The sequence below is a fragment of the Pollachius pollachius genome (assembly GCF_949987615.1).
Source record: "Pollachius pollachius genome assembly, chromosome: 1".
Lineage (NCBI taxonomy): Eukaryota > Metazoa > Chordata > Actinopteri > Gadiformes > Gadidae > Pollachius > Pollachius pollachius.
Genome location: NC_136934.1, coordinates 1,121,901 through 1,144,609, shown reverse-complemented (window position 1 = coordinate 1,144,609; position 22,709 = coordinate 1,121,901). Strand labels below are relative to the sequence as shown.

Here is a 22,709-nt window from a genome sequence, read left to right as displayed (position 1 = left end):
CTCATTGTTTCCCACAAAAAGGATCCCCTAACCCGATTGTGGGGAAGCGTGATCCTTATTGGGTCTCATCGAGTCCTGCTGGGAACGAGACGACCGCGGACGGTGAGAGTGGAAGCGGACGTCCTCGTCCTCAACTGAGGAGGACGTCAGCGAGTCCCCAGTCAACAGGCGGACATTAAAGAGAGAGATAGGGATGCCTTTAGTGGTCCAGAGAGGGGGGCACATGGAGCAATGCGGGGGGATCGGAGCGAAGCGGTCAGTCCGCCGCTGAGTGCTCTCACTGCTCCATCGGAGGCAGACCATCAGCTGGAGACGCTGAGGAACAAACGGGATTATGTGGTTGAATGTAATTACTGGTCCAGAAGAGCCCGTCCACAGGAAAGGGGACGATCAGATTAGCCTCATTGAGGTTAATGACCTTTTGGATCGATGACTCAATGCACACTCTGGTCGCTGCGGGAAAGCTTGTGTTCACCTCTGATTACTAACTGTTCATGTGTTCATGTGGGTCCTATTCTCACATCAAAACATTTTAGTGTTCATTCTTTATAATACAATGCTATGGCGCAGAGTGGTCTAGTGGTCTGGGTTTGACTCCCATAAAGGCACCCTTACCCTAACCTGCTTGGACAAAGCTGAAAAGGGAAATTACTAAATTATTCAATTTGATTTGATCAGACATAATGAGTAATTTGTTAATGACTAACATTTGTTGGTCATTCAGAAATAGTAAGTTGATGGGGAGAACGGTGTAAAGCTTTTCCATGCTGGGTTTGTGGAGACGCTGTTCTCTACCAGGATGGCCTCAAACCCGACATCTGGTGGCCGCTGCCGTGTACTGCAACTCATCGCCTGGATACTGCTTCTGCATTGTACTGTCGGCCTGCACTTTCTGTCATGACTGGGTTACCATGACAACAATACATGTGATCGATCTAATGCAAAAGGGATTTACGATGGTTACGCTGGGGGGGGGGGGGGGGAGCCTCAGCAGAACATCGTTACCATGGGAGACAGCGACGAGATGAGATGGTTAACGTCGTGGTCGAAGATGAGGGAATTTGATATGAAGTAGAACACAATAAACAATCTGGGTAACGTGAAATGCATTTATTAAAAATGTTGAAGCAAAAATGCAGTTCATATACAGAAAATAGTACACACAGAATATCAACAATATTAACAACCCATCTCAAAACAAGTTTTAGAGAGGACAGAAACGAAACATCGGACGACTTTTAAGTGCCCCTGATTGAAAGGTGGACCAAGATGCATGATGGGAGCTGACTCAGGTAGACAGGACATGAACAGGGGGAACGCCCATATAAGGAGAGGCCTAAGGGGGTCAGGGCACACCGAGGTTGATCTGGGGGCTCATGGTCAGCAGCCAATCGATGGTCTCCTCCAGGAAGACCATGTTGTAGTGAGCGGCGATGCTGCGGAACACCTTGATCTGCTCTGAGAAGCTCTGAGGAGGAACAGGACAGACAGGTGAGGAAGACCATCCACACAGGGTGATGAAGACCATCAACACAGGGTGATGAAGACCATCAACACAGGGTGAGGAAGACCATCAACATTTACATTTACATTTAGGGCATTTAGCAGACGCTTTTATCCAAAGCGACTTACAATAAGTGCATTTGTTACAATAAGTACATTTGTCATAAGAAGTGAAACAATATATCGCTGTCAGTACAGTAAAGATGTTCATAGAACCAAGTGCAAGTATTACAATCGCTAGGCCAACCCATTCCCCGTGTAAAGCAATGATAGCAGCTACTGTAGATGCTACACAATTAAGTACCTTGAATAAGTGCAATGTACAAGTGCCAGGACGTACAACATTCAATGGTGGCTGTGCATTGGTTTCTATGCAGAGTCGAGGTGAACTCTTAAAACTTAAAACTTAAAAAGTAAAAACTGAAAACATGCCACCGACGCGGCGGTTGATCACCGACACGCGCAACAAGAGTGGCCATGCTCGTCTCTACGACACGTATAGTGACATCGCCGCGTCCAGCAGTACTCCATTGACAAAAGCAAATGACAAATCACGTAGAGAGCTGGACCTCTGTCCGGTACCCCAACTAGGGAGTAGGGATGTCCGGTTGATCGAATTTTGATCGTGGTTTCGTTTTTTTGGGGTCAAACGGCCTCCAAACTAATTATCGAAACTATTATCAACAAAAAAAATTTCAGAACAGCTGTATACATATTTGTATATTATTTTATCTACTTTTTTTAAAGGGAAAGTTTCAAAGTTCTCAGTTACAAAGTGTCGTTTGAACAATTGTGACGATCATTTCTTCCATAGCCAAGCAGCTCTACTAGGGACCGCCCCCTTTAAGAAATAAAAAAAAAAGGTGGGGCCTCTCACATCAACACAGGGTGATGAAGACCATCAACACAGGGTGAGGAAGACCATCAAAACAGGGTGATGAAGACCATCAACACAGGGTGATGAAGACCATCAACACAAGGTGAGGAAGACCATCAACACAGGGTGATGAAGACCATCAACACAGGGTGAGGAAGACCATCAACACAGGGTGATGAAGACCATCAACACAGGGTGAGGAAGACCATCAAAACAGGGTGATGAAGACCATCAACACACCAGCAGGTGATGAAGACCATCAACACACCAGCAGGTGATGAAGACCATCAACACACCAGGGAAAGCTGATGAGGGGGGAGGGTTGATGAGGGGTGATGAGTGACAGTGGTGGGTGATGAGTGACAGTGGTGGGTGATGAGTGACAGTGGTGGTGATGAGTGACAGTGGTGGTGATGAGTGACAGTGGTGGTGATGAGTGACAGTGGTGGTGATGAGTGACAGTGGTGGGTGATGAGTTACAGTGGTGGGTGATGAGTGACAGTGGTGGGTGATGAGTGACAGTGGTGGTGATGAGTGACAGTGGTGGGTGATGAGTGACAGTGGTGGGTGATGAGTGACAGTGGTGGGTGATGAGTGGTGAGTGGTGGGTGATGAGTGACAGTGATGAGTGGTGTTGGGTGATGAGTGGTGAGTGGTGTTGGGTGATGAGTGGTGAGTGGTGTTGGGTGATGAGTGACAGTGATGAGTGGTGAGTGGTGTTGGGTGATGAGTGGTGAGTAGTGTTGGGTGATGACTCCTCACCTCGGTTGTGAAGGTGAGGTCGAAGCTCCCAGCGCAGCGGCAGTAGATGGGCATGTTGGCCTCCTTCACACCCTTACACTTCACACAGGCCTGCACACACACACACACACACACACACACACACACACACACACACACACACACACACACACACACACACACACACACACACACACACACACAAGTGACGGAAACACAAAGATTAGGAAACAAAGAGTTTGTCGTGACAATAATCCTCAATGATAAGAATAGAAAGATGATCATACTGTCTATTATGTTGTTTCTGCTCTTGTACTAAGGTGTGTTGTGTTAACATTAATACACTTGAGGGCGCACTGTGAGGCCTCTGAAGATATACATAACCAGTGAGGGTGAGGGTGAGGGTGAGGGTGAGGTGTGATGTGAGGGTGAGGGTGAGGTGTGATGTGAGGGTGAGGTGTGGGTGTGAGGGTGAGGGTGAGGGTGTGAGGGTGAGGTGTGATGTGTGAGGGTGAGGTGTGATGTGAGGGTGAGGGTGAGGTGTGATGTGAGGGTGAGGGTGAGGTGTGATGTGAGGGTGAGGTGTGAGGTGTGGGTGTGAGGGTGAGGTGTGATGTGTGAGGGTGAGGTCCGATGTGAGGGTGAGGGTGAGGTGTGGGGGTGAGGTGTGATGTGAGGGTGAGGTGTGGGGGTGAGGTGTGAGGGTGAGGGTGAGGTGTGAGGGTGAGGGTGAGGTGTGAGGTGTGAGGGTGAGGGTGAGGAAGAGGTGTCCCACCAGGTCCTGCAGGGTGAAGCTCATCAGCTTCTTCTGCAGCGCCTCCACCAGGGACGTCTCGATGAACTCCGTCTCGTACTGCGCCTGGCAGTTAGAGCAGAACCACTGGGGCAGCACCGAGCCGTCCTGGGGGCGCAGAGAGGACCCTTAACTCTCCCAGCTCGTACCCACCCTGCATCGGCTGCTCCTCCTCTCCTCCTCTCCCCCCCTCCTCCTCCTCTCTCCTCCTCCCCCCCCCGTCCTCTCCCCTCCTCCTCTCCCCCCCACCTCCTCCTCTCTCCTCCTCCCCCCCTCCTCTCTCCTCCTTTCCCCTGCTCCTCTCCCCCTCCTCCTCCTCCTCTCCTCCTCTCCCCCCTCCTCTCCCCCCTCCTCCTCCTCCTCCTCTCCCCCCCTCCTCCTCCTCTCTCCTCCTCCTCTCTCCTCCTCCCCCCCTCCTCCTCTCTCCTCCTCCCCCCCTCCTCTCTCCTCCTTTCCCCTGCTCTTCTCCCCCTCCTCCCCCCCTCCTCCTCTCCCCCCTCCTCCTCCTCCTCTCCTCCTCTCCCCCCCCCCCCCTCCTCCTCCCCCCCTCCTCTCCCCCCCCTCCTCTCCTCCTCCTCCCCCCCCTCCTCTCCCCCCCCTCCTCCTTCTCCCCCCTCCTCTCCTCCCTCCTCCTCTCCTCCTCCTCCCCCCCCTCCTCTCCCCCCCCCTCCTCCTTCTCCCCCCTCCTCTCCTCCTCTCCCCCCTCCTCCTCCTCTCCTCCTCTCCCCCCTCCTCTCCTCCTCTCCCCCCTCCTCCTCCTCCTCCTCTCCTCCTCACCTGGGCCAGTGAGGGGTCCTTGCAGAGGTCAAGGTCGCGGCAGAAGTTGCAGCTGTGGCAGATGACCTCTGGCAGGATGTAGGAGTTGCAGGGGTCCCTGAACTGGGCGCGCTCAGAGAACTCGCCCACATCCACCAGCCGCAGCAGGTCCCTCTTCAGCTTGTTCACCTGGTTGGTGATGTTGGTGTCCAGGGAGAGCACCTGGACCAGGGGGGAGAGGAGACGGAGGGTGAGACACTGATCCCTGGAAGGTTTCACTCCCTCCACATGCTTCCTCAACGACACCGTCTGACTCACAGTTCGGTTTTGCATCTACAAAATAGATTTATCGTTGTTCTCCTATGTTTTTTCAGATTATCTGAATATACACAAACCCAAACTGAGACTGAGAGAGACACAGACACAGAGAGACTCAGACACAGAGAGACAGAGAGACAGACAGACAGACAGACAGACAGACAAACACAGAGACAGTGATAGACAGACAGACAGAGAGAGACAGACACAGAGAGAGAGACAGACAGACAGATAGACACAAAGACAGTGATAGACAGAGAGACAGAGAGAGAGACTCAGACACAGAGAGAGAGACACAGACAGACAGAAAGTCACAGAGAGAGACAGACAGACAGAGAGAGACAGATAGACAGACAGACAGACAGCCAGACACAGAGAGAGACAGACAGACAGAGACACAGACACAGAGAGACAGGCAGACAGACAGAAAGAGACACAGACACAGAGACAAACAGACAGACAGACAGCCAGACAGACAGACAGACACAGAGACAGTGATAGACAAAAAGACAGACAGGGAGACACAGAGAGAGAGAGACAGGTGCACCTGGCAGACGTATTTGATGAACTCCAGGGCGGGGTTGTTGAGGGGCAGGTGGGAGCCGGGCAGGCTGGGGAACATCTCGGAGGGCTGGGAGACGCTGCGCGTGGCCGCCACCTTCCTCTGGATCTTCTGGGTGATGGTGAAGAAGCTCTGGGTCAGCTCGTTGGCCACGTACTCCTGGGAGAAGGAGATCATACCTGGAGGAGCAGAGGGTTCAGGTTCACCTTCCTGCTGTGGTCTCTAGTGGGGCGGGGGTGATGCTGTGACGAGGGCTCACCGAGGGGATAGTCAACTACTACATATAAAAACACTAAAGAAATGTGTAGGAAGAACGTATGTTATTCACACACACACACACACACACACCCCACTGGGCTAGCGCTACGATTCAATAACGGACGCTCATAATTCGGTGGCTTGCGGTGAGCTCATAGCCAGGCCTCGTGACCTCATCAGCGTACCGGGAAGCGCCCCCAGGTCCTTGGCCGCCTGCTGGGTGGCCTGGCTGCCCCCGGCCCGCCTCTTGATGGGCGTGGCCCCGGGCGCGTTGCGCCGAAGCTCCTCCTTCATGCTGTGGTAGACCGCCGCGATGTACGCTGGAAGAAGATACAAACCAGTATCAGCTTTAGAAACACAGGACCACTGGGAGGAGATACAAACCAGTAAGAGCTTTAGAACACAGGACCACTGGGAGGAGATACAAACCAGTAAGAGCTTTAGAAACATGGGACCACTGGGAGGTTATAACCCAGTAAGGGCTTTAGAACACAGGACCACTGGGAGGTTATAAACCAGTAAGAGCTTTAGAACACAGGACCACTGGGAGGTTATAAACCAGTAAGGGCTTTAGAACACAGGACCACTGGGAGGTTATAAACCAGTAAGAGCTTTAGAACACAGGACCACTGGGAGGTTATAAACCAGTAAGGGCTTTAGAACACAGGACCACTGGGAGGTTATAAACCAGTAAGGGCTTTAGAACACAGGACCACTGGGAGGTTATAAACCAGTAAGAGCTTTAGAACACAGGACCACTGGGAGGTTATAAACCAGTAAGGGCTTTAGAACACAGGACCACTGGGAGGTTATAAACCAGTAAGGGCTTTAGAAACAACATCATTAGTTCTATCATTAGTGATTAACGATGGTTAATGTTGATGGTATTTACCAGAGACGATCATGATGAAGTACTTCTGGCAGGAGGCGGACTGGGGCAGGTACTGCATGATGTTCCAGTTGCTCTCAATCAGGTCCTCCACCTCGTCCGCCTCCCCGTCCAGGTCCTCTTCCTCCCCGCCCGCCTCCTCCTCTTCCTCATCCTCACTGCCATCTTCCTCTGCGTCCTCACCGCTCTTCCTCTTGTTCTTCTTCACGACAGCTGCGTCCTGGCGACCGGGGAAGAGACCAGACCAGCATCAGGACCCCCCACAGAAGACCCTCCGAACCAGCTCTGAGCCAGCTCTGAACCAGCTCTGAACCAGCTCTGAACCAGCTCTGAGTCAGCTCTGAGTCAGCTCCGAACCAGCTCTGAGTCAGCTCTGAACCAGCTCTGAACCAGCTCTGAACCAGCTCTGAGTCAGCTCTGAGTCAGCTCCGAACCAGCTCTAAGGGGAGCTGGGTTAAAGCACTTGCTAATGACTAATCCTCAAATAAATCTGTGTACAACATGTCAGCACTTTAAAAGTTGTGTAAACATATTATGTACATTTCTATGCATTTTATATTTATTTATGTCCATACACCTTTTCGCAGTTTTCTGAATGTTTATGCTTTGACATATTTTGTGTGTTATATATTCTCTATATAAATGTATTCTTTAAGTTTTTTCAACTTTATTCCATTTTCGTGTATGAGCTGAGAACTTGTATGGAGATCAGTAAAGAAGTCCCCTGAGTAAAGAGATGTGCGGTGGCTACCTCCCCACAGAGGGCGCCAGAGGGCAGCCTGCCCTTCACCCCTCCGTGATTGGCCGGGTCCATCCACAGCAGGAAGTCCCAGCAGCGGGAGAAGGAGATGGAGAGCGAGTGGAAGATCTCCCGGGAGTGGATGCTGGGGAGAGGTTCAGATCCAGAAGGTGAACGAATGAGCATTTGATACAGTATAAAAACACTCTAGAACAGAATAGAAACACCTAGACTACATTTAAAAAGAATCTGACTCCACTAAGGTAGGAGGACGCTTAGGCAGTCCAGGCAGACAAGGGTCACTGAGCATAGATCTAGATCTGGTAGAAGCGCATATTCTTATTTGTAAGAATATTAACTTTTATTTTCTTTTGTTAATTTAACAATTTATTTCATATAATAACGTGATTTTGATTCATTGATCGATTCCCAGGATACTTTACAGCAGCAACGCTTGGCAGAGTAACGTCTAACATATTGTGTAAAGCGACCATAAACATGTTCTCGGTCATCAATAATCCCCAGACTAAGGTTAATCACCTGTTGGTGATGTACTCCACGTAGCCGATGGCGTCGTCCGTGCGGCGCTTCTTGGTGCCCAGGATGATGGTGTTGAAGTTCCCGTAGATCACGGTGGAGCCCAGACGCTTGAACTCCGCCACCAGCCTGACGCATCACAACACAACCACCGGTTAGCGCTCAGCCCAACTAATACTCACACCGCACCAAAGACCAGCCAATCAGCATCAAGCAGGCGGAACCCATAGCAACCCCATGGGCCAATCCAGGGAGCACCTTTCTTTGTCATTTAAAACGACCACAACTCAGTGAAGACACTTCTTCATCATGTGGTTTAGGGTGTGTTACTAAGACCTTCATCATGTTACTCACTGCAGGAAGACCTTCTTCATCATGTTGTGGAGGGTGTGTTACTAAGACCTTCATCAAGTTACTCACTGCAGGAAGACCTTCTTCATCATGTTGTGGAGGGTGCGATGCAGGGCGGGGTCGTACAGCAGAGAGCTGGGCGAGCGCAGCCAGCGGTAGAAGTGCATCACCTGGTTGTCTGCGTAGACGTTGTGGTACTGGGTGATCTCCCGCACCCAACCCACCACCATGCTCTTCAGGATCCTGAGGGACACCACCAAGGCCGTGAGACTCACTGGAACCGGCCTCAACGCCGCTCTTATTCCACACACACACAACATACTTCTTGCACAGCCTGGAAGCAAGTGAATGATGTCTGTCCAGACATCATTCACTTGCTTCCAGGCTGTGCAAGAAGTATGTTTCGTTATTGTGGCGCACATGCAAGGAAGGAGGCGTTTTGGCAGAGCACATGCGGTCTGTACGCCATTGCAGCGTTCAGATATAATTCAACGGCCTCATCAACCTGCGCTGGCTCTTAAAGGAGCATACACACACACGGGCTCTTAAAGGGACATACAGATACAGGCTCTTAAAGGGAAATACACACACAGGCTCTTAAAGGGACATACACACACAGGCTCTTAAAGGGACATACACACACAGGCTCTTAAAGGGACATACACATACAGGCTCTTAAAGGGACATACACACACAGGCTCTTAAAGGGACATACACACACAGGCTCTTAAAGGGACATACACACACAGGCTCTTAAAGGGACATACACATACAGGCTCTTAAAGGGACATACACACAGGCCGTAGCAGAGAGCGTACCTGAAGGTGTTGGAGCAGAGGGCGGTCTCGTCGTAGCTGGCCACCGCCACGGCCCCCTGGTTCCCGGACATCATGTCCTCCAGCGAGGCCTGCTGGATGACGTCGAAGCTCACCCCCAGGCTGGCCCCGCCCTCCATGTCGTTGACGTGCTGCGACTGGAGGATGGTGTTCACCGCCAGGCTCTGCAGGTCCAGCTCCACACACACTGTAGAGAAGGGAGGTATTCATACACACACTGTAGAGAGGGGAGGTATTCATACAGACACTGTAGAGAGGGGAGGTATTGATACACACACTGTAGAGAGGGGAGGTATTGATACACACACTGTAGAGAGGGGAGGTATTGATACACACACTGTAGAGAGGGGAGGTATTGATACACACACTGTAGAGAGGGGAGGTATTGATACACACACTGTAGAGAGGGGAGGTATTGATACACACACTGTAGAGAGGGGAGGTATTGATACACACACTGTAGAGAGGGGAGGTATTAATACACACACTGTAGAGAGGGGAGGTATTGATACACACACTGTAGAGAGGGGAGGTATTAATACACACACTGTAGAGAGGGGAGGTATTGATACACACACTGTAGAGAGGGGAGGTATTGATACACACACTGTAGAGAGGGGAAGTATTCATACACACACTGTAGAGAGGGGAGGTATTCATACACACACTGTAGAGAGGGGAGGTATTCATAAACACACACACACTGTACAGGGGAGAGACATTCATAAACTCACACATAGTCCAGGGGGGACACACACACACACACAGCCAGTAAACACCACCTCCACCACAGTCCTCCTCCTCCACCACCCAGCCTGACGGCCCTACCTGTGGAGTAGCACCCCGGGGCGTTGATCTCCACGGACACCCGGTCGTCGCTCTCCATCACCAGCCGGCTGTCGTCGGCCTCGCGCCCCCCCAGGTCGGGCCGGGTGGTGGGGGACATCCACAGCAGGTGGTTGTGCTTACGCAGGTGGCGGGCCAGGAACAGGTCCGAGCCGAAGATGGACACGTCCTGGGGCAGGTTCCCCACGGGCAGGTGGTAGTACCTGCAGAACCAGAGGCACCAGGCAGGGAGTGAGGGCGGGGCCAGGGTGGGCGGGACCAGAGACACCAGGGAGGGAGTGAGGGCGGGACCAGAGACACCAGGGAGGGAGTGAGGGCGGGGCCAGAGACACCAGGGAGGAAGTGAGGGCGGGGCCAGGGAGGGCGGGGCCAGAGGCACCAGGGAGGGAGTGAGGGCGGGGCCAGAGACACCAGGGAGGGAGTGAGGGCGGGGCCAGGGAGGGCGGGGCCAGAGGCACCAGGGAGGGAGTGAGGGCGGGGCCAGGGAGGGCGGGGCCAGAGGCACCAGGGAGGGAGTGAGGGCGGGGCCAGGGAGGGCGGGGCCAGAGGCACCAGGGAGGGAGTGAGGGCGGGGCCAGAGACACCAGGGAGGGAGTGAGGGCGGGGCCAGAGACACCAGGGAGGGAGTGAGGGCAGGGCCAGGGAGGGCGGGGCCAGAGGCACCAGGGAGGGAGTGAGGGCGGGGCCAGGGAGGGCGGGACCAGAGGCACCAGGGAGGGAGTGAGGGCGGGACCAGAGACACCAGGGAGGGAGTGAGGGCGGGGCCAGAGACACCAGGGAGAGTGAGGGCGGGACCAGGGAGGGCGGGACCAGAGGCACCAGGGAGGGCGGGGCCAGAGGCACCAGGGAGGGCGGGGCCAGAGGCACCAGGGAGAGTGAGGGCGGGGCCAGAGACACCAGGGAGGGAGTGAGGGCGGGGCCAGTGAGGGCGGGGCCAGAGGCACCAGGGAGGGAGTGAGGGTCAGGCCTGACATCCTTAAAGCTACGGAGCTTTATCACCCTGTATGTTTGAGATCATGGAGCGTGGTCTACAGCACATGGTGTCAGAACAATGGAACTGTTTAGGAATGGGGTCACTCTGCTCTACTCTGAAGAAGAGCTGCTGAGTTTATTAGAAAGGAGAAGAAGATTCAGGAGACCGATGCAGGAGATGGATTGAAGCAGCCAGTCCTTACCGGGCTAGTCCCTAGTCCCTAGTCCCTAGTCCCTAGTCCCTAGCTGGTCTTGGGGCGGTCTTACCGGGCCTGTCCCTAGTCCCTAGTGGGTCGCAAGGCGGTCTTACCGGGCCAGTCCCTAGTCCCTAGTGGGTCGCAAGGCGGTCTTACCGGGCCATGTCGAAGGCCTGCGACAGGCAGGAGTCCAGGTTGAGGTAGTGGCGGACCATGCGTCGGGCGCCGTGCCGCTGCCAGTCCAGCACGTTGTAGCTGATCTCGTCGGCCACGTGGACCGGCACCACGGGGAACTCCTCCAGGACCCCCATCCCCGCCGCCAGGCGCTGCAGCTCCCAGTTGGACTGCACCGCGATCAGGGTGGGCCCCCGGCGCTCCTCCTGGAAGAAGGACCAGGGGTCAGGATCACTGGAGACTAACCGGACCAGGGGTCAGGATCACTGGAGACTAACCAGACCAGGGGTCAGGATCACTGGAGACTAACCGGACCAGGGGTCAGGATCACTGGAGACCAACCGGACCAGGATCACTAGAGACTAACCGGACCAGGGGTCAGGATCACTGGAGACTAACCGGACCAGGGGTCAGGATCACTGGAGACTAACCGGACCAGGGGTCAGGATCACTGGAGACTAACCGGACCAGGATCACTGGAGACTAACCGGACCAGGGGTCAGGATCACTGGAGACTAACCGGACCAGGGGTCAGGATCACTGGAGACTAACCGGACCAGGGGTCAGGATCACTGGAGACTAACCGGACCAGGGGTCAGGATCACTGGAGACTAACCGGACCAGGATCACTGGAGACTAACCGGACCAGGGGTCAGGATCACTGGAGACTAACCGGACCAGGATCACTGGAGACTAACCGGACAAGGGGTCAGGATCACTGGAGACTAACCGGACCAGGGGTCAGGATCACTGGAGACTAACCGGACCAGGGGTCAGGATCACTGGAGACTAACCGGACCAGGGGTCAGGATCACTGGAGACTAACCGGACCAGGGGTCAGGATCACTGGAGACTAACCGGACCAGAATCACTGGAGACTAACCGGACCAGGGGTCAGGATCACTGGAGACTAACCGGACCAGGGGTCAGGATCACTGGAGACTAACCGGACCAGGGGTCAGGATCACTGGAGACTAACCGGACCAGGGGTCAGGATCACTGGAGACTAACCGGACCAGGGGTCAGGATCACTGGAGACTAACCGGACCAGGATCACTGGAGACTAACCGGACCAGGGGTCAGGATCACTGGAGACTAACCGGACCAGGGGTCAGGATCACTGGAGACTAACCGGACCAGGGGTCAGGATCACTGGAGACTAACCGGACCAGGATCACTGGAGACTAACCGGACCAGGGGTCAGGATCACTGGAGACCAACCGGACCAGGGGTCAGGATCACTGGAGTCCAACCGGACCAGGATCACTGGAGACTAACCGGACCAGGGGTCAGGATCACTGGAGACTAACCGGACCAGGGGTCAGGATCACTGGAGATCAACCGGACCAGGATCACTGGAGACTAACCGGACCAGGATCACTGGAGACTAACCGGACCAGGATCACTGGAGACCAACCGGACCAGGGGTCAGGATCACTGGAGACTAACCGGACCAGGATCACTGGAGACCAACCGGACCAGGATCACTGGAGACTAACCGGACCAGGGGTCAGGATCACTGGAGACTAACCGGACCAGGGGTCAGGATCACTGGAGACTAACCGGACCAGGGGTCAGGATCACTGGAGACTAACCGGACCAGGGGTCAGGATCACTGGAGACCAACCGGACCAGGGGTCAGGATCACTGGAGACTAACCGGACCAGGGGTCAGGATCACTGGAGACTAACCGGACCAGGGGTCAGGACCACTGGAGACTAACCGGACCAGGGGTCAGGATCACTGGAGACTAACCGGACCAGGATCACTGGAGACCAACCGGACCAGGGGTCAGGATCACTGGAGACTAACTGGACCAGGGGTCAGGATCACTGGAGACTAACCGGACCAGGATCACTGGAGACTAACCGGACCAGGGGTCAGGATCACTGGAGACTAACCGGACCAGGATCACTGGAGACTAACCGGACCAGGGGTCAGGATCACTGGAGACTAACTGGACCAGGGGTCAGGATCACTGGAGACTAACCGGACCAGGATCACTGGAGACTAACCGGACCAGGGGTCAGGATCACTGGAGACTAACCGGACCAGGATCACTGGAGACTAACCGGACCAGGGGTCAGGATCACTGGAGACTAACCGGACCAGGATCACTGGAGACTAACCGGACCAGGGGTCAGGATCACTGGAGACTAACCGGACCAGGGGTCAGGATCACTGGAGACTAACCGGACCAGGGGTCAGGATCACTGGAGACTAACCGGACCAGGGGTCAGGATCACTGGAGACTAACCGGACCAGGGGTCAGGATCACTGGAGACTAACCGGACCAGGATCACTGGAGACTAACCGGACCAGGGGTCAGGATCACTGGAGACTAACCGGACCAGGGGTCAGGATCACTGGAGACCAACCGGACCAGGGGTCAGGATCACTGGAGTCCAACCGGACCAGGATCACTGGAGACTAACCGGACCAGGGGTCAGGATCACTGGAGACTAACCGGACCAGGAGTCAGGATCACTGGAGATCAACCGGACCAGGATCACTGGAGACTAACCGGACCAGGATCACTGGAGACTAACCGGACCAGGATCACTGGAGACCAACCGGACCAGGGGTCAGGATCACTGGAGACTAACCGGACCAGGATCACTGGAGACCAACCGGACCAGGATCACTGGAGACTAACCGGACCAGGGGTCAGGATCACTGGAGTCCAACCGGACCAGGATCACTGGAGACTAACCGGACCAGGGGTCAGGATCACTGGAGACTAACCGGACCAGGGGTCAGGATCACTGGAGACCAACCGGACCAGGGGTCAGGATCACTGGAGACTAACCGGACCAGGGGTCAGGATCACTGGAGACCAACCGGACCAGGGGTCAGGATCACTGGAGACTAACCGGACCAGGGGTCAGGATCACTAGAGACTAACCGGACCAGGGGTCAGGATCACTGGAGACCAACCGGACCAGGGGTCAGGATCACTGGAGACTAACCGGACCAGGGGTCAGGATCACTGGAGACTAACCGGACCGGGGGTCAGGATCACTGGAGACTAACCGGACCAGGGGTCAGGATCACTGGAGACTAACCGGACCAGGATCACTGGAGATTAACCGGACCAGGATCACTGGAGACCAACCGGACCAGGATCACTGGAGACTAACCGGACCAGGATCACTGGACCAGGGGTCAGGATCACTGGAGACTAACCGGACCAGGGGTCAGAATCACTGGAGACTAACCGGACCAGGGGTCAGGATCACTGGAGACTAACCGGACCAGGATCACTGGAGACTAACCGGACCAGGGGTCAGGATCACTGGAGACTAACCGGACCAGGGGTCAGGATCACTGGAGACTAACCGGACCAGGGGTCAGGATCACTGGAGACTAACCGGACCAGGATCACTGGAGACTAACCGGACCAGGGGTCAGGATCACTGGAGACCAACCGGACCAGGGGTCAGGATCACTGGAGTCCAACCGGACCAGGATCACTGGAGACTAACCGGACCAGGGGTCAGGATCACTGGAGACTAACCGGACCAGGAGTCAGGATCACTGGAGATCAACCGGACCAGGATCACTGGAGACTAACCGGACCAGGATCACTGGAGACTAACCGGACCAGGATCACTGGAGACCAACCGGACCAGGGGTCAGGATCACTGGAGACTAACCGGACCAGGATCACTGGAGACCAACCGGACCAGGATCACTGGAGACTAACCGGACCAGGGGTCAGGATCACTGGAGACTAACCGGACCAGGGGTCAGGATCACTGGAGACTAACCGGACCAGGGGTCAGGATCACTGGAGACTAACCGGACCAGGGGTCAGGATCACTGGAGACCAACCGGACCAGGGGTCAGGATCACTGGAGACTAACCGGACCAGGGGTCAGGATCACTGGAGACTAACCGGACCAGGGGTCAGGATCACTGGAGACTAACCGGACCAGGGGTCAGGATCACTGGAGACTAACCGGACCAGGGGTCAGGATCACTGGAGACTAACCGGACCAGGATCACTGGAGACCAACCGGACCAGGGGTCAGGATCACTGGAGACTAACTGGACCAGGGGTCAGGATCACTGGAGACTAACTGGACCAGGGGTCAGGATCACTGGAGACTAACCGGACCAGGATCACTGGAGACTAACCGGACCAGGGGTCAGGATCACTGGAGACTAACCGGACCAGGATCACTGGAGACTAACCGGACCAGGGGTCAGGATCACTGGAGACTAACCGGACCAGGATCACTGGAGACTAACCGGACCAGGGGTCAGGATCACTGGAGACTAACCGGACCAGGGGTCAGGATCACTGGAGACTAACCGGACCAGGGGTCAGGATCACTGGAGACTAACCGGACCAGGATCACTGGAGACTAACCGGACCAGGGGTCAGGATCACTGGAGACTAACCGGACCAGGGGTCAGGATCACTGGAGACCAACCGGACCAGGGGTCAGGATCACTGGAGTCCAACCGGACCAGGATCACTGGAGACTAACCGGACCAGGGGTCAGGATCACTGGAGACTAACCGGACCAGGAGTCAGGATCACTGGAGATCAACCGGACCAGGATCACTGGAGACTAACCGGACCAGGATCACTGGAGACTAACCGGACCAGGATCACTGGAGACCAACCGGACCAGGGGTCAGGATCACTGGAGACTAACCGGACCAGGATCACTGGAGACCAACCGGACCAGGATCACTGGAGACTAACCGGACCAGGGGTCAGGATCACTGGAGTCCAACCGGACCAGGATCACTGGAGACTAACCGGACCAGGGGTCAGGATCACTGGAGACTAACCGGACCAGGGGTCAGGATCACTGGAGACCAACCGGACCAGGGGTCAGGATCACTGGAGACTAACCGGACCAGGGGTCAGGATCACTGGAGACCAACCGGACCAGGGGTCAGGATCACTGGAGACTAACCGGACCAGGGGTCAGGATCACTAGAGACTAACCGGACCAGGGGTCAGGATCACTGGAGACCAACCGGACCAGGGGTCAGGATCACTGGAGACTAACCGGACCAGGGGTCAGGATCACTGGAGACTAACCGGACCAGGGGTCAGGATCACTGGAGACTAACCGGACCAGGGGTCAGGATCACTAGAGACTAACCGGACCAGGGGTTAGGATCACTGGAGACTAACCGGACCGGGGGTCAGGATCACTGGAGACTAACCGGACCGGGGGTCAGGATCACTGGAGACTAACCGGACCAGGGGTCAGGATCACTGGAGACTAACCGGACCAGGATCACTGGAGACCAACCGGACCAGGATCACTGGAGACTAACCGGACCAGGATCACTGGAGACCAACCGGACCAGGATCACTGGAGACTAACCAGACCAGGATCACTGGAGATTAACCGGACCAGGATCACTGGAGACCAACCGGACCAGGATCACTGGAGATTAACCGGACCAGGATCACTGGAGACTAACCGGACCAGGATCACTGGAGACTAACCGGACCAGGATCACTGGAGACTAACCAGACCAGGGGTCAGGATCACTGGAGACTAACCGGACCAGGGGTCAGGATCACCGGAGACTAACCGGATCAGGGGTCAGGATCACTAGAGACTAACCGGACCAGGGGTCAGGTTCACTGGAGACTAACCGGACCAGGGGTCAGGTTCACTGGAGACTAACCTGACCTCACTACCTCTCAGTACTGGGGGGTAACAAAAACTGTCTTCTGATTGGCTAGACTGGAGTCAGGCCACGCCCAGAACACCCTATCAGCACACTGCCTTGTTTTTTAGCGGTATGTTGTTATTGTTTATCTTGTAGAAGAGCGGTATGTTGTTTGGTTTGTTTTTATTGTTTACCCAGTAGTTTACCAGTGTGTTGTTGTTTACCCAGCAGTTGGGCAGTATGTTGTCGTTTCCCTTGTTGCTTTTCACCTAGTAGTTGTTTGGTGTGTTGTTGTTTACCTAGTAGCTGAGCGGTTGTTGTTGTTTACATTGTCGTAGTAGTTCAGCATGTTATTGTTTACCTCGTAGTAGTTCAGCATATTGTTTACCAAGTAATTCATCATGCTGTTGTTGTTGTTTACCTAGTAGTTCAGCTTGTTATTGTTTAGGATCACTGGAGACTAACCGGACCGGGGGTCAGGATCACTGGAGACTAACCGGACCAGGGGTCAGGATCACTGGAGACTAACCGGACCAGGATCACTGGAGACCAACCGGACCAGGATCACTGGAGACTAACCGGACCAGGATCACTGGAGACCAACCGGACCAGGATCACTGGAGACTAACCAGACCAGGATCACTGGAGATTAACCGGACCAGGATCACTGGAGACCAACCGGACCAGGATCACTGGAGATTAACCGGACCAGGATCACTGGAGACTAACCGGACCAGGATCACTGGAGACTAACCGGACCAGGATCACTGGAGACTAACCAGACCAGGGGTCAGGATCACTGGAGACTAACCGGACCAGGGGTCAGGATCACCGGAGACTAACCGGATCAGGGGTCAGGATCACTAGAGACTAACCGGACCAGGGGTCAGGTTCACTGGAGACTAACCGGACCAGGGGTCAGGTTCACTGGAGACTAACCTGACCTCACTACCTCTCAGTACTGGGGGGTAACAAAAACTGTCTTCTGATTGGCTAGACTGGAGTCAGGCCACGCCCAGAACACCCTATCAGCACACTGCCTTGTTTTTTAGCGGTATGTTGTTATTGTTTATCTTGTAGAAGAGCGGTATGTTGTTTGGTTTGTTTTTATTGTTTACCCAGTAGTTTACCAGTGTGTTGTTGTTTACCCAGCAGTTGGGCAGTATGTTGTCGTTTCCCTTGTTGCTTTTCACCTAGTAGTTGTTTGGTGTGTTGTTGTTTACCTAGTAGCTGAGCGGTTGTTGTTGTTTACATTGTCGTAGTAGTTCAGCATGTTATTGTTTACCTCGTAGTAGTTCAGCATATTGTTTACCAAGTAATTCATCATGCTGTTGTTGTTGTTTACCTAGTAGTTCAGCTTGTTATTGTTTACCTCGTAGTTCAGCCTGTTTACCTAGTAGTTCAGCTTGTTATTGTTTACCTCGTAGTTCAGCATGTTGTTTACCTAGTAGTTCAGCTTGTTATTGTTTACCTAGTAGTTCATCATGCTGTTGTTATTTACCTAGTAGTTCAGCATGTTGTTTACCTAGTAGTTCAGCTTGTTATTGTTTACCTCGTAGTTCAGCCTGTTGTTCACCTAGTAGTTGAGCATGTTGTTGTTGTTTACCTTGTAGTTGAGCAGCGTGCGCTGCAGCGCCCGGTAGATGGCCTTGATGTCATTCTCTGCGCGGACCTCGAAGGTGTGCTTCTCGGGGGGCAGCAGGTCCTCCGTGGTCTTCTCCAGCAGCGCCGTGCGCTCCACCCCGTACAGCGTGCTCAGGTTGGGCATCTGGTTACTGCGCACCTGCAGGGCAAAACGGGGTTGTTAGGTCCCTCGTTAGGTCCCTCGTTAGGTCCTTCGTTAGGCCCCTCGTTAGGCCCCTCGTTAGGCCCCTCGTTAGGCCCCTCGTTAGGCCCCTCGTTAGGCCCCTCGTTAGGCCCCTCGTTAGCCCACACACAGGAGACAGAGACAGAGGGACAGGTAGAGGAGGAGGAGGATGGGTACCGTGTCCAGGATGAAGATGCTGGCCTTGCGCTGCGAGGGGATGAACACTCCGAACAGGGCCTTGTGTCCCTGGCTGTGGTGGTACAGGTAGATGTGGCGGATGCTCCCTACGGGGAGAGGAGGAGGAGGAGGAGGTCAGAGGGCACCACAGGGGGTTTGATCCACACATCATGTAGCCCAATCTGTTCATGTTTATAGTCGGAGCCGTGCTGAAGGCTCTCCGAGCGCCCGGTGGGATGCGTAGGTCGGAGTGCCGCCCCGTACACGTGTTGGGAACGTCACGCGGTTGTGAACGCCACGCTCAGTTCAGGGAAGGGAAGGCTGACAGGTTGGACCGTTGAGGTCATGGGTCAGAGGCCATGGCTCCGGGGTCCGGTTCGGAGTTCTCCGAAACGGACCCATGGGGTCAAAGGTTCACCCTTCCCACAATCCCAGTGGCTTCCCAGTCAAGCAGTGGCCGTGTGAGAGGGAGATCCAGCGCCCGGGGGGTGACTGGTCCTACTGGTCTCACCGGGCTCCAGGTAGCTGAACTGGGCCAGCGCCCGGGGGCTGACTGGTGTTACTGGTCTCACCGGGCTCCAGGTAGCTGAACTGGGCCAGCGCCCGGGGGCTGACTGGTGTTACTGGTCTCACCGGGCTCCAGGTAGCTGAACTGGGCCAGCGCCCGGGGGCTGACTGGTGTTACTGGTCTCACCGGGCTCCAGGTAGCTGAACTGGGCCAGCGCCCGGGGGCTGACTGGTGTTACTGGTCTCACCGGGCTCCAGGTAGCTGAACTGGGCCAGCGCCCGGGGGCTGACTGGTGTTACTGGTCTCACCGGGCTCCAGGTAGCTGAACTGGGCCAGCGACCTCATCTCCAGGTTCTCCAGCTCGAAGGTGTCGGCCTCGCGGCCGGCCAGCGTCCGCAGCGCCTGCTTGTTGACCATACAGACACAGCCCAGCTGCACCAGGGCGCGGAACAGCAGGGGCACCTGAGGGGGGGGGGGGGGGCAGAGGGGAGGAGTCACACACACTGAGACCTGAACCATAGGGCACCTGGGGGGGGGGGAGGAGTCACCACACTGAGACCTGAACCATAGGGCACCTGGGGGGGGGGGAGGAGTCACCACACTGAGACCTGAACCATAGGGGACCTGGGGGGGGGGAGGAGTCACCACACTGAGACCTGAACCATAGGGCACCTGGGGGGGGGGAGGAGTCACACACACTGAGACCTGAACCATAGGGGACCTGGGGGGGGGGTGGAGTCACACACACTGAGACCTGAACCATAGGGCACCTGGGGGGGGGGAGGAGTCACACACACTGAGACCTGAACAGCCGGGGCACCTGGTGGGAGACACACACACACACACACACACACACACACACACACACACACACACACACACACGGTTAGGATCCACTGGGTGGGACCAGGTACCTGCGTCTCGTAGACCCCCTCGATGTCGGGCGCGGCGAGGTCTGCGTTGATCTCGTTGATGTGCTCCTGGTACATGTCCTCCGGCACGGAGTACTCGTACAGGAAGTACACGATGTTGGAGCGCGGCAACATCCTGTTCACCTGCAGACACCAACAGTTACATTCACACGACCCACAGGTAGTCTGTCTGTCTGTCTGTCTGTCGTCTGTCGTCTGTCGTCTGTCTGTCGTCTGTCTGTCGTCTGTCGTCTGTCTGTCGTCTGTCGTCTGTCGTCTGTCTGTCGTCTGTCGTCTGTCTGTCGTCTGTCTGTCGTCTGTCTGTCGTCTGTCTGTCGTCTGTCTGTCGTCTGTCTGTCTGTCTGTCGTCTGTCTGTCTGTCGTCTGTCTGTGTTAAGCTGTGATTGGACTGAATGGTCTCAAAGGGCGGGACAGGCAGCTCAACCGGCCAATCGCTGGTCGGCTGCCTTAACAAAACACACACAGAGCTGAGGGAGCTGAAGGGCTGGACCCCCCCCAGGGGTTGGACCCCGTCGTCGTCGTGGCGACCCACCTTGCGGTAGGTGGCCCCGTCCTCCTGCTTGGGGACCTTCTGGTTGACGTAGAAGACGCGGGGGATGTGGAGCTTCATGCAGTGGAGGTCGTTGCCTATCACCGCCCACAGCCGGTACAGGCCTGGCTGGGCCGTCTCCGCTACCTGGGGGAGGAGGGACCAGCGGTCAGGAGGGAGGGTCAGCGGGTCTACAGGACCAGGACCAGGGGAGAGGGCAGCGGGTCTACAGGACCAGGACCAGGGGAGAGAGGGCAGCGGGTCTAAAGGACCAGGACCAGGGGAGAGGGCAGCGGGTCTACAGGACCAGGGGAGAGAGGTCACCTGGTCTACAGGACCAGGGGAGAGAGGTCACCTGGTCTACAGGACCAGGGGAGAGAGGTCAGCGGGTCTACAGGACCAGGGGAGAGAGGGCAGCGGGTCTACAGGACCAGGGGAGAGGTCAGCGGGTCTACAGGACCAGGACCAGGGGAGAGAGGTCAGTGGGTCTACAGGACCAGGACCAGGGGAGAGAGGTCAGTGGGTCTACAGGACCAGGGGAGAGGGCAGCGGGTCTACAGGACCAGGACCAGGGGAGAGAGGGCAGTGGGTCTACAGGACCAGGGGAGAGGGCAGCGGGTCTAAAGGACCAGGACCAGGGGAGAGGGCAGCGGGTCAACAGGAACAGGGGAGAGAGGTCACCTGGTCTACAGGACCAGGGGAGAGAGAGGTCAGCGGGTCTACAGGACCAGGGGAGAGAGCGGTCACCTGGTCTACAGGACCAGGGGAGAGAGGTCACCTGGTCTCTGCTATCTACAGGACCAGCACTAACCATCACTAGGTTAACCCATTCCCCGTATACAACAGAGATAGCTGGGATAAGACCCTACACAATGCTGAGTACTATTTTTAAGTGCCAGGACGTACAACTTAGATGCGAGCTACATGCAGTAACATAGACGTGCCAGTTACAGTAATACAATAAATAAAAACAATATAATAATACACTGCTCTATTTATCCCAGAGGGGACATGTGGGCGTTACGCGGCTTGCACACTGTACACGCCCGTCAGCGGACGAGAGAGGGCGTGTCGGACGCATGGGGTGTGGTCTTTGCAGACGCAGCCAGCAGCTGCGTCCCTAGGTCATATATTTGCATAACGTGATCTGATTGGCTGACGGATCCGACGCTGCCTTAAAAGTTAAACTTTTCTCAAACTTTTGGACGTAAGAGATGGCGCCGATGATATGGATGGACCCACAATGCATTTCGGGATTGCCATTGCAAGGTCAATGACATCCGTCGACGGACGTGTACAATGTGCAAGAGGTGTCAGGGTGAGGAGTACAGGACAGCGACGCAGAGCTCTGCTGCACCTGCACGATCTGCCACGGCATGTCCAGGATGCTGCGGGCCGTCCGGCGCAGGAAGCCCCCCAGGCCGGTGGTGGGCGCGTCCCGGATCACGCCCCCACCCACGGGCTGGGCCTCCCCGTCCCCAAGCCTCCTCCTCTTCCTCCGCTCCTTCCTCTGCCTCAGCTGCAGCTCCCACTTCTTCTTGTGGTACCGCAGCCACACCAGACGCTCCTCCTAGAGAGAGAGAGGCGGGGGGGGGGGGGGGGGGGGGAGGGGAGAGAGACAGAGAGGGGGAGTGAGAGAGGGGGGAGAGACAGACAGACAGACAGACAGACAGACAGACAGACAGACAGACAGACAGACAGACAGACAGACAGACAGACAGACAGACAGACAGACAGAGAGAGAGAGAGAGAGAGAGA

General features: G+C 55.5%; 1 protein-coding gene across 1 annotated transcript in view; it reads right to left on the bottom strand.

The window, feature by feature from the left end:
* Nucleotides 1-1,220: 1,220 nt before the first annotated feature.
* The window catches only part of pole (polymerase (DNA directed), epsilon), a 39,140-nt gene continuing 17,651 nt past the window's right edge, over nucleotides 1,221-22,709 (bottom strand). Inside the window, exons 30-48 of the mRNA XM_079748871.1 lie at nucleotides 22,309-22,521; nucleotides 20,955-21,098; nucleotides 20,405-20,545; nucleotides 19,799-19,952; nucleotides 18,983-19,089; nucleotides 18,605-18,781; nucleotides 11,332-11,555; nucleotides 9,989-10,209; nucleotides 9,143-9,347; nucleotides 8,394-8,567; nucleotides 7,977-8,102; nucleotides 7,449-7,581; nucleotides 6,701-6,917; nucleotides 5,994-6,128; nucleotides 5,536-5,729; nucleotides 4,692-4,892; nucleotides 3,897-4,022; nucleotides 3,143-3,232; nucleotides 1,221-1,468 (exon numbers count right to left, since the gene is read on the bottom strand). Coding sequence (XP_079604997.1) covers nucleotides 1,346-1,468; nucleotides 3,143-3,232; nucleotides 3,897-4,022; nucleotides 4,692-4,892; nucleotides 5,536-5,729; nucleotides 5,994-6,128; nucleotides 6,701-6,917; nucleotides 7,449-7,581; nucleotides 7,977-8,102; nucleotides 8,394-8,567; nucleotides 9,143-9,347; nucleotides 9,989-10,209; nucleotides 11,332-11,555; nucleotides 18,605-18,781; nucleotides 18,983-19,089; nucleotides 19,799-19,952; nucleotides 20,405-20,545; nucleotides 20,955-21,098; nucleotides 22,309-22,521 — 3,105 coding nt within the window. The 3' untranslated portion in view covers nucleotides 1,221-1,345. The remainder of the gene's footprint in view (nucleotides 1,469-3,142; nucleotides 3,233-3,896; nucleotides 4,023-4,691; nucleotides 4,893-5,535; nucleotides 5,730-5,993; nucleotides 6,129-6,700; nucleotides 6,918-7,448; nucleotides 7,582-7,976; nucleotides 8,103-8,393; nucleotides 8,568-9,142; nucleotides 9,348-9,988; nucleotides 10,210-11,331; nucleotides 11,556-18,604; nucleotides 18,782-18,982; nucleotides 19,090-19,798; nucleotides 19,953-20,404; nucleotides 20,546-20,954; nucleotides 21,099-22,308; nucleotides 22,522-22,709) is intronic.